The sequence below is a fragment of the Triturus cristatus genome, chromosome 4_2 (genome assembly GCF_964204655.1).
Source record: "Triturus cristatus chromosome 4_2, aTriCri1.1, whole genome shotgun sequence".
Taxonomy (NCBI): Eukaryota; Metazoa; Chordata; class Amphibia; order Caudata; family Salamandridae; genus Triturus; species Triturus cristatus.
This window is the reverse complement of record NC_140586.1, coordinates 673,025,065-673,038,715: the sequence shown is the minus strand read 5'-3', so window position 1 is coordinate 673,038,715 and position 13,651 is coordinate 673,025,065. Positions and strand designations below refer to the sequence as shown.

At 43.1% G+C, this 13,651-nt stretch overlaps 1 protein-coding gene across 1 annotated transcript in view; it reads left to right on the top strand.

Moving 5' to 3' along the window:
- Positions 1 to 13,651, top strand: part of HOOK1 (hook microtubule tethering protein 1) — an 859,473-nt gene that overhangs the window by 249,561 nt on the left and 596,261 nt on the right. Inside the window, exon 5 of the mRNA XM_085602484.1 lies at positions 11,775 to 11,907. Coding sequence (XP_085458610.1) covers positions 11,775 to 11,907 — 133 coding nt within the window. The remainder of the gene's footprint in view (positions 1 to 11,774; positions 11,908 to 13,651) is intronic.

The following is a 13,651-nucleotide window of genomic DNA, read 5'->3' as shown; positions in this document are numbered from 1 at the left end:
AGAGATTTAATTGCATTTACCACTTTAGGGGTCCAGAAGAAATTCTGCCGACTTCCTCAGGGCTATATGAACAGCCCTGGTCTGTTCTCTGCCCGAGTAACTTTAGATTTTACATGAAATTTACTCAGAAGCATTGTCCTATATATCTCATGGGTGATGACTTAAACACTCATTTAGCCAGCGTAGATTGCATAGTTTTGGGATTTGCTGAACATGGCTACAAATTCAACTTCCACAAAACAAAAAATCCCTATCTCAGTGTCCTATTTTTGGGATACGAGTTGTCAAATGAAGGCAAAAGTCTTGCACCACATTTCCTAGAGAAATGCGCACTCCTGCAGCCCAGCCTGTTCCTGGAACTAAACAGCAGCATTCTGCAATATGTTCTGCAGTATGCAGTGTCATAGGGAATGGAGAATTCCAACCTCAGAAAACTTTTACACCATTTTTAGGGTATTGTACTGCTCAGCTGTCTGAACTTAGAGCTTTAGTTCTGGCACTAGAAAATACCGATCCTGAATTCCCCACCCATGCTCATAGTGTGTGATTCGTATTACTGTGTTGAGTCTTTTAATGACCATATACATTGTTGGCGCGGGAAGCGATTCAGAGATTCAAAAAAGAATGCTATCAAGCATAAATTGCTTTGGGGAAAGGTGGCACAATTTAAAGAATGTTTGTCACAGGCTCATGTAATTAATACATGGAGTTACCAACGTGTTGGAATACACATTTCAGGGAATTCACTGGCTGATGAAGCCACAAAAGCAGAGGTTCAAACTAATGTAGTAGCTGATATTACTTATTCACTCACAAGAAAGGGTAGTGGCATCATGGTTGCTGTCAGTGCTTCATGCAGTAACATACTATTATGTAAAAAAAAGTAAAGCAAATTATTCCTATCTACTGAGTGCCCAAAACATACCATATGCTTTCATTCCCAGAGTGGGGGATCGAGTGATACTAAATGAAGACCGCAAGCTAGAACTAATCATAGCTGCTCATGAGGGGTTAACGTCTGCCTGTGCATGTGTGGCTGCTACAGTTTCCTTACTACAGAAACACTATTGGTGGCATGGTCTCTACAAACAAACTAAACAATATGTCCTTAGCTATGACATTTGTCAACAGATTAAGTTTCACTGCACTTCTCCCACCTCAGACACCTCTCTTAATTTCAAACAAACCATTGACATCCGTCTATCTTGACATATAAAGAGTGGGGAAACAGAGCATCACATACAGGGGTTTCTGGTAAAAAACATTATGAGACCCTCACCAGCTACTTATGGTCAGCGGCATGTTAGCCCCACTGGCTTACTAGTAACCGTAGCTTCATCATCGGGTCTTCCCTCCAGAAGGACATGTCTTAAAGAGCTGAGACAGCGTGGGACCTGTTACACAAAAGTAGTGATCTAAAATTACCTCCTGTCCCAAAGACAGATACAATTATTGAACAGGGGCAGGGATAAGATTAAAAAAAGGGGGAGATGTGTTTAGGGAAAATCAGGTGTCCCTCACATCCATACAAACATTTGATCAAAATTTTTCAGCCTACTTGCGCCCATATGGGCTGATGACTTTCGTCAGGACCGTGAGACTTGTTTGTATCCCTGTTGCAGGCCATTTGGGACACTTTCCACTGGCTCAGCATATAACAGGTGTACTCAATCTGTCTTTTTGCATTTGAGCCAGGACCCCATAGGATGCGTGGAGGAGATTCTGTGGTTGCTCTCAATTAGTGCTTGCTCTCCATACTCGTCTTTGTTTTGAGTAACAGGGATCCAACCAAGTCTCGCAGTCCTTACGAAAGCCATCGACCCATATGGGTGCAATTTGGAAAGATTTCGATTCACAGTAGCTGAAACTCCATCAGCTATATACTTGGGTTCTTTTTATTACCAATCTCAACGTTTTATTTTACATAGTGTTTGAACCACTTTCAAGTAGGCAGATGTGAAGCGTTAGGGAGGGATTTGTTCACGAAGCCTGGGTTTTACCTTTCAATTACATATGTCTGAATGGAGGAAGTGAAGTCTTTCTCAGTGTAATGAATGTGAACTTTTGTTTGGCCATTCATATATGCTGTAAAGAGGTAACGCTTCATGGCGCCTGCTATGAATCCATAGCCAATTTGGCGTGTTATTTGAATGCCTGCTGCCTTAATTCGGCCATTATTCAGATTACTTTCAAATGGAAGTTATTTGGATCTGAACGACCAATGTTGTTGTGGGATGAAACCGGGGTACCACCTGTGATAACGGTTTCCAGGGTGGTGACCTGTTGTAATATTGTGTTGTTCCCACCTGCAAACACAGTCGGGGAAGTTACCGTATTGCCTTTAATTGCTATTTTTAACGTTACTTTTAATAAGCTAAGTCGACTGAAAGCCTTATTGTGTCAAAAGGACATTGCTCTAACATCTGCTAGAGAGACTTTTGATCTGCAAGTTGCAAGGTCTTCTTCCAAAATACATCTCTACTGTGCACAAATCTGCCACTAAATTTTGGTGAACTTGTGTACTGCATATTTATTGCTTCAAATACCGCTGGAGTAGTACACTTTTTTAAAGCAATTGAGTCTGGCTTTGTCAGCACGTTCCAGACAGTATTCGGAGTGATTCCATCCTTTATAAACTGTTTGGTTTCCAGTGTATTTGGAGGCATACCGCTAGTGTTATTCCTGGTTGTTAGAAGTTTGGTTCTGTTTTTGTTCCTCCACATTGGATGTTTTACCTGGAGGCCAAATGGTGATGGAACAACAACCACTTGTTCTGCAGTGTCGTGAATGCATGGTATAGTACTTTGGAGTATCTTTACTTCAGGAAGTGAATGACAACTGTTTTTTGCCCTTTAGACCTATAGGGTTATACTGCGTACAGGCTGTGTTCCGCTTTCGATTGTTCACTTTCAAGTGTGCATTGGATCAATGCCTTGCACTGCAACTGGGTCAAACTACAGGTATGGATGTGCAGGTGCGTCAATTATGGGCTCATCTTCAGTGCTGTCCTATGAGACTACAGTTGCTATAGGATGCTTACTATGAGCCATTCCTGGATGCTTCAGCTCCTGGTTTCAGGTCCTTCCACTGCAGTTACACTTCCATCTAGCACACTAACAACATCTTCTGATTGGGCTGGATATGACCATGTTTTTATTTTTTGAACTTGCAGTCCGAGCCACTGTGATAGCATTGTGGACGGATGCAGGTTCCTTCCTGGATTTTATTGGCTCTCTGACCATGTAAAACTTTTCGGGAGCCCCCTAGATTTTAATTTTGCACCTTGGTTTTACTTCAGATTGACCTCTTATTCGTTTTTAACAATTGCATGCCTTTAATTGGCAACGCATTACGGCTTTCGTTTGCTTTTATTTTTAAAGTGCATTTTATATTCATATTATAATGACTAGGTTTATAATTTAAGTTTGATTTTGTAGACTAACTTTTAAACTTTTAGGTTGAACCGAAGTCTCCCTCCGGCCAAGGAGTGGGTGTTTTTCTAATGACTACTTTTTACATGCCTTTCACGTACACAATAGTATACTTAGAATTTATTCTGCATGCAGCACATTTCTTAGTAAGCATTTTGTCATGTGCCCATACACTCTGTTCAAGGCTAGAAACATTGAACGTAAATGCCCTTGCATTTGGTTGTCTGGTTGGAGCAGCTGTGAGGGGCCGATTCACAGAACTAACTTAAGATAAAATCCTAAACTTACTACTTTTGGTATTCACAGAAGTTAGGATTTTGTCTTAAGTTTGTCTTAAGACAAACTTAAGACAGACTTAAGACAGTCTTAAGACAGACTTAAGACAGTCTTAAGACAGACTTAAGACAAACTTAAGACAGACTTAAGACAGACTTAAGACAGACTTAAGACAAACTTAAGACAAAATCCTAACTTAAGTCTGTCTTAAGTCTGTCTTAAGTTTGTCTTAAGTCTGTCTTAAGACTGTCTTAAGTCTGTCTTAAGACTGTCTTAAGTCTGTCTTAAGTTTGTCTTAAGACAAACTTAAGACAAAATCCTAACTTCTGTGAATACCAAAAGTAGTAAGTTTAGTATTTTGTCTTAAGTTAGTTCTGTGAATCGGGCCCTGAGTCTCAGGACAAGCAATCTCATCAGCGCTGCACCTGTGACACAGTGTGACTGGAACAGTGCTTGTAAATATAAACTGTCTCTGAGCCACATTCTTCAGAGGAGCACTTTGGTTGGGATTATCTTGGAATGCTGTGTACTATGACTATGACTGTTATGCAGGCCTGCTGACTCTAACCTTCATCCTGCAAAAGACGTTAGCTTGCTCCACACCAGATCGTCTTCCTGCTACATCATACACAGGCATGGGTTGTTCCAAGAGATCTGGCAGAGGGTACTCCCACTATCCTCTCGCTAGTGTAGGTAGTATTAGATAGGAGTATAAATATAATGATATAATCATATAATCACAAAAAAATGTTATAATGGTTGAGCTGTTGATCTTTTTCACCATTCTTGTAATGTTGGTTACAATGCTTAGTTTCATTCTTCTAAGATTGCAGCTCACACCTTTTACACAAGAATACAACTGTACCAATAAATGTTTGATAAGCCTATTTGTATATTTCTTGTGTCTCTCCCTTGGGCATGCCTGAGAAACAATGAAACAATAGATCAGTTTCCACGATTTCCTTGGGGAATTAGAGTGGTCATGTTTGGAGGTAGCAGATACAATCTGGTACCCTGGCAAGGTTAGTGGTTTAGATGGGGCACTGTGAGCTATCTAGGAATAGGGCCAACATACTCTGATGATATGTGTGGACTCAGTCCCCATATTCTGAAAGTCATGTTGTTTGGATGCATAATCCTACCTAATTCATAGAAACCATATGACAACTTCTCAAAATGGTGTGCTATTCTGCTAGAAGACCAAGGAGTTAACATGTAATAAGTTGCATCAATATTTACAGGTCTCGGGGGATCCTTATTTTAAGGATGCAAATACCCTGACCCACCTAGGTGGCATCTTATCTTAACGGTGATTTGTAGAGCGCTCGAACACCAGTTGGTTTCATGGCGCTGAGAGAACTAGGTGGTTGCCAGACCGGAGCAGATTATTCGTAAGCCTGTGTGAATAACCAGGTTTTGTGAGATTTTCTAAAATTGAGCAGGTTGGTGCTGAGTCTGATTTCCAGGGGGATGGAGTTCTACAGGCGTGGGGCTAGGGTCGCAAACCTGCAGCCCCCTTAACGTTTCAGTTTGAAGGTGGGAACCACAAGAAGGTGGAGTTGAGCTGAACGGAGATTCCGAGTGAGGGTGTAGCGAGAGATGAGGTTGTCAATGAATTTGGGGTTGCAACCGTATAGGGATTTGAACACCAGGTATGCTTCATCATCGAGCCTGCTCCTCGCTGGTTGGGCGCTGCAATATCCAGCTGGCTCCTAGAGACTCAGGCTCTTTATGTTTCCTCTCTTACCCTGGCCTTGTATTAGCCTGAGCTCAATATACTGCCCTAGATATAAGATCAAATCATCATATCAGATGATGCCATTTATTTCAAGAGGAAGCTAGTGTATCTGCACTAATAACAATAAATACATGTGAGATGGCTATATCAATAATATGTTGTGTACCATAATGGCAAAATAGCATCTCAAGCACACAAAGGGTGGTGGGAGGAAAGCTTGCGTTAGCTATAACCACTGTCAGTCGCTCAGGTAGCATTCCAGCCCATTGTTGTATGGCCCACCATGCCACCTACCTCAGTTTGGACCCAGCCATATGCAAATCAGTCTTGACTCATCTCCAACAGGAACAGTCCAGCCCAAACTGCCATGAATCTCCTCTCTGAACCAGAACACAAGCAACCCAAGACTGATTTTGCTCTAATTTGCGGCTTGTCAGTCCAGTGTAGCTTGGTTCTAGTGGCACAGTGGGCAGGAGACCCTTGCCACTTACAGCATTACATCAGTCACACAAAAGGTGATGGGAGGAATGCTTGCAATATGCCTACTTTATGATAGGACCACTCTCAGTACTAGAAATCTAGGGGCCTGATGGTCCAAGCCATTTTACCATTGCAAAACCTGTAATTTGCAAAATCATAGTTTTCGACCACAAATTAGGTTTTTGTTATGTACTAATTCTATTTTACAATTCAGTAACCTGTTACAAAATCTCAAAAAAGGGATCAGAAACCTATAACACATTGTTTTTTGGAAGGGTTCTATTCATGGCATCCCTTACAAATAGTGCTCGGTTAAAGTATGTATCAATGTTTTGGGACTGAAATCCAGTAGTAAAACACTGAAAGTTTACGAAACCTCAGAGAATGTGGTAATACATTCGCAATTAGGAAGAGGCTCTTGAGTCCACTTCCCCTTTGTGAATGTAAAAAATGTTTGTTAGGGAGTAGGCCGTGGTCTATGGGTCACTGCCAACTCTCAAACAGAGGAAATACACTTTTCTTTTTTAAATGCACCCCTGGTTCCTTTAAGGGCAACGGGTTGCATAAAAAAAATGTTGATTTAACAAGCGATCACATACATGGTGGTCTACTGACCACAGCAGACACCCGTCCCTGTAATGGCATCCAATCGTAGTGAGTCACGATTTGTGACCCACTTCATCAATACTGAGCAGCTAGGTCAGATTACGTCCCTTTGCCATTTTGAATTTTTGTGATTGGACCTGTTAGCACATAGACCAGTTTGCAAAATTTATTTCCATTCGCAAAAAGTCAGTGCACAATTTATAACCACTTTATGCAAATAGCAATTTTGTACTACAAGCCCAGGGTGTCTAGAATGAAGCAGTATGTTAATAAAGGCCATCTTAACCCCTTCTATGCGTCGGACGGGCGGGAGCTGTCCAACGCATAAGTGCTCATGTGTGTCGGATGGCTCCCGCGCGTCCGACGCCATGGCACAGGTAATCCCTCTGGAGCGGGCACCAGAGGGATTCCCTTTACCCCCAACAGCCTCGGGAGCTGGGGTAGAGCTTCCCCATCTCCCAAGCCCCCCCCCCTGGTTTCTCTGAAATGTTGATCAGTGTGCACATCGCGCTGACGTCATTTCAGGGAAACTGAAATGAGCCAAGAGGCTCATTTCAGTTTGCTTTCTACGTGCTCAGGGGGCAATCTCAGCCCCCTGAGCACGTAGAAAGTCCGGAGAGGTATCGTTTGAAAGGGGAGAATCTCCCCTTTCCAATGGTACCCCTCCCCAGGAGGGCGATCCCCAAGGAGGGATCCACCTACTAGGCACCAGGGAGGGGTGAGCAGCCTCTTGGGCAATGGTGTTTGCTCCCCCCAATAAAATTGACAAAATTCTGTCTTTCTGTCCCCCCCTGGGGGGCAGAAAGCCCACTAGACACAAGGTATTTTTTTGGGCAATTTCAATTAGGGTGGGAGCTGCCTAAAATGGGCATCCCAATCCCCCCACCCCCGCCAAAATTACAGCCTTTCTGCCCCCCCGGGGCAATTTGAATTAGGTTAGGGGCTGCCCAAAACGGGCATGCCAATGTCCCCACCCCCTGCAAACATTCCAGTCTTTCTGTCCCCCGGACCAAAAACTCATGTAACCCCCCCTTGCAAAACCAGTTCATTTTCGGACACACAGGGGACATCTCTGTTTTTGATCCTGAGCTCAGCGGCCATCTTGGGAAACCTACCAAACCCACACATTTCTGAAAACTAGACACCCAGAGGAGTCCAGCGAGGTATGGCTTGCGTGGGTCCCCCAACATTTTCCTACCCAGAATCCCCTGCAAACCTCAAATTTAGCTGAAAAAAATCACTTTTTTCTCAAATTTCTGTGTAGGAAAGTTCTCGAAGCTACATGGATCCACAAATTTCCTACCACCCAGCATTCCCCCAGGTCTCCCGATAAAATTTTTACCTCACTCGCGTGGGTGGGTCAAGTACCAGCGACAGGCAAGGGCCCAAAACTTATCACAAAACAACCTGGTTTTGCAAGGGGAGTCACCTGGGTTTTTGGCCCCGTGTTCGGTGGCCATCTAGGGAAACCTACCAAACCCACAAAGGTCTCCAAACTAGATACCCGGGGGAGTCCAGCGAGGTATGGCTGCCGTGGATTCCCCAAAGTTTTTCTACCCAGAATGCCTTCTAAACCTCAAATTTAGCTGAAAAAAAAAGTAGGGGTGGAAACATCATGCCGGCACAAATGTCCTACCCCACAGTGTTCCCTTCAGTCTCCCGAGTAAAATGATACCTCACTTGTGTGGGTGGGGAAAGGGCCTGTGTCTGGGAAGAGGCCAAAACATAGGGATTAATGGCATAGCACCGAGAATTCTAAGCGCTACATTTTTTTAAAATACGTTTTTAGCCAAATCTGCATTGGACACCCACACAAGTGAGGTATCATTTTACTCGGGACACTAAGGAGAACGCTGTGGGGTAGGATATTTGTGCCAGCTAAATTTGAGGTTTGCAGGGGATTCTGGGTTGGCGGATCCATGCACGCCATACCTCATTGGACTCCCCAGGGTGTCTAGGTTTTGGAAATGTGTGGGTCTGGTAGGTTTCCCTAGATGGCGGCGAGCCCGGGGCCAAAAAACCAGGTGCCCCCCCCCCCAAATCAGGTAGTTTTGTTATAGGTAATTTTTGAAGTATCCACAGTACAATTTGGGCCATTTCCTGTTGCAGAAAATATTTCTACCCACACAAGTGAGGTACCATTTATATCGAGAGACCTGGGGGAACGCTGGGTGGTAGGAAATTTGTGTCAGCCTTGTGATCCTACAACTTTCCCACACAGAAATGTGATAAAAAAGTGATTTCTTCAGCTAAATTTGAGGTTTGCAGGAGATTCTGAGTAGGGAAATGTTGGGAGACCCATGCAAACCATACCTTGCTGGACTCCCCCGGGTGTTTAGTTTTCAGAAATGTGTGGGTTTGGTCGCTTTCCCTAGATGGCCGCTGAGCCCGGGGCCAAAAACTCATGGGACCCCTTTTGTGATATGTAATTTTGATGTCGCTTCAATAGGTTTTGGGTACTTGACCCACCCACACAAGTGAGGTATCATTTTTCTCGGAAGACTTTGGGGAATGTGGGGTAGGTGGAATTTTGTGGATCCACACAGATTCCAGAACTTTCTACCAAAGAAATGTGAGGAAAATGTGGTTTTTTTTTTTACAAATTTTGAAGTTTGCAAGGGATTCTGGGTAACAGAACCTGGTGAGAGCCAGACAAGTCACCCCATCCTGGATTCCTTCGGGTGTCTAGCTGTCAAAAATGTGTAGGTTTGCTAGGTTTCCCTAGTTGCCCGCAGAGCTAGGGTTCATAATCTACAGCTAGGCACATAGCAATAAAAGGGTCCATTTTCACTGTGAAAACGTGGTGTGTCCACGTTACGTTTTGGGCCGTTTCCTGTTGCGGGCACTAGGCCTACCCACACAAGTGAGGTACCATTTTTCTCGAAAGACTTTGGGGAATGCGGGGTGGGTGGAATTTTGTGGATCCACGTAGATTCCAGAACTTTCCACCACAGAAATGTGAGGAAAATGGGTTTTTTAACATATTTTGAGGTTTGCAAGGGATTCTGGGTAACAGAACCTGGTGAGAGCCAGACAAGTCACCCCATCCTGGATTTCCCTGGTGTCTAGTTTTCAAAAATGTATAGGGTTGCTAGATTTCCCTAGGTGCCGGCAGAGCTAGGGTTCAAAATCTACAGCTAGGCACTTTACAAAAAAAGGGTCAGTTTTCACTGTGGAAATGTGGTGTGTTCACATTGCGTTTTGGGCTGTTTCCTGTCGCTGGCACTAGGCCTACCCACACAAATGAGGTACCATTTTTCTCGGAAGACTTTGGGGAATGCGGGGTGGGTGGAATTTTGAGGATCCACGCAGATTCCAGAACTTTGCACCACAGAAATGTGAGGAAAATGTGTTTTTTTGTACAAATTTTGAGGTTTGCATGCGATTCTGGGTAACAGAACCTGGTGAGAGCCAGACAAGTCACCCCATCCTGGATTCCTCTGGGAGTCTAGTTTTAAAAAATGTATAGATTTACTAGGTTTCCCTATGTGCCGGCAGAGCTAGGGTTCAAAATCTACAGCTAGGCACTTTGCAAAAAAAGGGTCCGTTTTCACTGTGAAAATGTGGTGTGTCCATGTTGCGTTTTGGGCCGGTTGTTGTTTTTTTGTGGGTGAAATTCTGTGGATCCACGCAGATTCCAGAACTTTCCACCACAGAAATGTGAGGAAAATGTGTTTTTTTTGTTTACAAATTTTGAGGTTTGCAAGGTATTCTGGGTAACAGAACCTGGTGAGAGCCAGACAAGTCACCCCATCCTGGATTCCCCTGGGTGTCTAGTTTTAAAAAATGTATAGGTTTGCTAGATTTCCCTAGGTGCCGGCAGAGCTAAGGTTCAAAATCTTCAGCTAGGCACTCTTCAAAAAAAGGGTTTGTTTTCACTGTGAAAATGTGGTGTGTCCACGTTGTGTTTTGGGCCGTTTCCTTTCGCAGGCACTAGGCCTTCCCACACAAGTGAGGTACCATTTTTCTCAGAAGACTTTGAGGAATGCTGGGTGGGTGAAATTTTGTGGATCCACGCAGATTCCAGTACTTTCCACCACAGAAATGTGAGGAAAATGTGTTGTTTTTGTTTTACAAATGTTGAGGTTTGCAAGGGATTCTGGGTAACAGAACCTGGTGAGAGCCAGACAAGTCACCCCATCCTGGATTTCCCTGGGTGTCTAGTTTTAAAAAATGTGTAGGTTTTCTAGATTTCCCTATGTGCCGGCAGAGCTAGGGTTCAAAATCTACAGCTATGCACTTTGCAAAAAAAGGGTCAGTTTTCACTGTAAAAATAAAGTGTGTCCACGTTGTGTTTTGAGCCGTCTCCTGTCGCGGGCACTAGACCTAGCTGCACAAGTGAGTTACCATTTTTATTGGGAGACTTAGGGTAACACAGAATTGTAGAGCAACTGTTATTACCTATTGACTTTCGATGCATTTCTGCCTTCCAAATGAAAGACAATGTGTAAAAAAGAAGTCACTTTGAAAAATGTCCTATAATTCTCATGCTAATATGGGTACTTACAATTTCGGAAATGTGCAAATATCTACTGTTTCTAAACTCTATATTTTGTTCTAATTTCAGAAATACATAGATGTCTTTCATACTAATTTTTCCATGTATATATTTTCCCAAATTAATTGCTATGTACCCGGTACATAATGAAAAACCATTGCAAGACGCTACTCAGTTATTGGCTCTGGGTTTGTCGGTTTCTAGGTGAACCTACAAGTGCTATATAGACCTAGCAGCTAAGGGGTTAAGCCAAGGGAGCCTCATTGAATGGTGACTGGTAGCCTTATGATTTCAGGGGGTGGCTTTTCCATAGCCAGATGATAGGACATGGTGTCTTCTTGAACCTGTCCATTGGTGGCTGCCAGTGTGAAGTATTGCTACCAGAGACACACACATCTTTGTGCACATAGGCCCATGCATACTCAAATGTACCTTCATAAGCATGTGCACTAATGAAAACATTACCACACACAAACACTTATACACACAACCTGTCTTCGCTCCTGTTCACATCTGCATTAGAAACGTTTTTGTCCCCCTATATTGTGCATCTGCTTGCCTCCCCTTTCTCTACTCTGTCAGGGATCTAAGGGGACTGCAGGGACACCTTCAGCTACTCTATTGTAAAAGTACCTGTTTTTACTCCTTAGATAAATATAGTTGCTTTATGGTATTAATGTGATTGTTTACTTATTGATGACACGTATAGCACATTATTTTAATGTTGTCTTTTTAAACATTTCAGTTTTTGGGTCAGCAGATTTCAGAATTTCTTCTTCCTGATTTAAACCGGATTGCGGAAAATTGTGATCCTACGGAACTAGGCCGGTTACTGCAGCTTATTTTAGGCTGTGCAGTTAATTGTGGAAAAAAACAAGGTACGGTATGTAATGTAGAAAGAAATAACAATGGCTGAAGCCACTTCATTTTATAACTAGCATTTTATAGCGCAGATTCGGTGATAAATATAACAGTTTAACATGTATGGAGCGTGCAGGTAAATGTGTATTTTTGGAATATAGACAGTTTTATGTTTTCACAGTTTACAATGTGGGTTTTTGGAGAGAGGGGACCATTCATCCCGTCACCTTCATGTTTTCCCCTCTTGTGTCGGTAACATTATGTAGCTATAAGAGGACTGGCAAGGGTTTGAACAAATATTGGCTGTTCTGCTGCCCCAGGGGTGGGTGCAGCCCTAGGTGAAGATAAGCTCCTTGAAGACGTTTGTTGTGTTCTATGGAGTTGAGTGGGCTGGGCCTGCAAAGCGCCTATTCTTTGGGACGTGCAGCCAGCTCATTGTCATTATCTGGTTCTCTGTACTCAAAAGCTCAACATGTCCCTGCAGCTTGGTTAGGTCCTTCCACAAGTCTAGAAATTAAAAAGATTCTTTATTCCTGCTGCCTCAATGATCTGCATTCTTAGGCGGCGTATTCAGTCAAGGATCCAGTGGATTTTTCTGTCAGTGGTTGTCTCAGAAGCAGCCTGGACCCTTGAATGCCCTAAGGCCGTGTAAGAGCCCTTCCCGCTTGAGATAAATCAATGAAATGCTGAATCACCCAAGAGGAAGAGGGTCAGAATATAATAACATATTAATAAACTAAAACAATGACAGGTACCAACTGAGCTTCCAGTTATAAATTGGTTAGCAGTGCAGTGTTGGTTTTACATTCTCTTTTTTAGATTTCAATGCATTTTTATTCAAAAATTTTGACAAGTTTACAAAAACTCATATAGGCTGGCATACCCACCGAAAGGAGAAAAAACACACACTGCTTCCCACACAGACACAAACTCATTCCACCGATGATTCAGCTATTGAATATGAAGTATTTTTTTGCACCTCCCAGATTGTCAACTTTTGGTTTTCCCATCTCTTTAATAGAATGGGTCATTAGCAAAACCTGATATTCACAATTTTGTCTAACAGGTTAGCCCCTGCTGTCGTTGTTAAGGTATTTCAAAACAGGTCTCCAGAGTTTTATTAAAGCATGTCCCTTTGTCTACCACTTAAATGCTATTTTCTCATGTCCCAGCAAAGACCCAAAACGTTGAAGCCAGTGAAGAAGGGTTAGGTGGTCACACAGACCCCATTGTGCCAAAAGTGCTTGTTTGGCCACCAACAAGAGTTATGAGATCATTGTGCCCTTTCTTCAATTTAAGGGGTATACCGTACCATGGGCCTACCCAAGAGGATCGTCTCCGGAATACTCAGCTATCTGTGATGGGCTCTGTGAAATATCTACCTAAAAGGCAGCTATCACATGACGGTACCAGAGGAGATGAATGATCCTACCACTTTTACTGCAATCATGCCAACAGAACTGTGATTTAGATGTATCGAACTTATGAAGGTGTGTTTGAGTGTAATTCCATATTTGTAAGATCTTGCATAAAGTCTCCTTCCCCAAGCAAGTTGTGTAAAGTTTGTGGATCGAGTGAACACCTCGTCCCATGCTTAGTTCTCCAAAGTAACATTTGCTTCCTCTTACTTGTCTTAGGTGAGGGCATTGTAATAATTGCTAAACAAGGTGTGTATTCCATGTCGTAGTTTGTAAAACAGTTCTTGTAAGGTGTGGGTTTACGAGGGGCTCCTGCCATGATCAGGGCCTGGCTAACCCATTG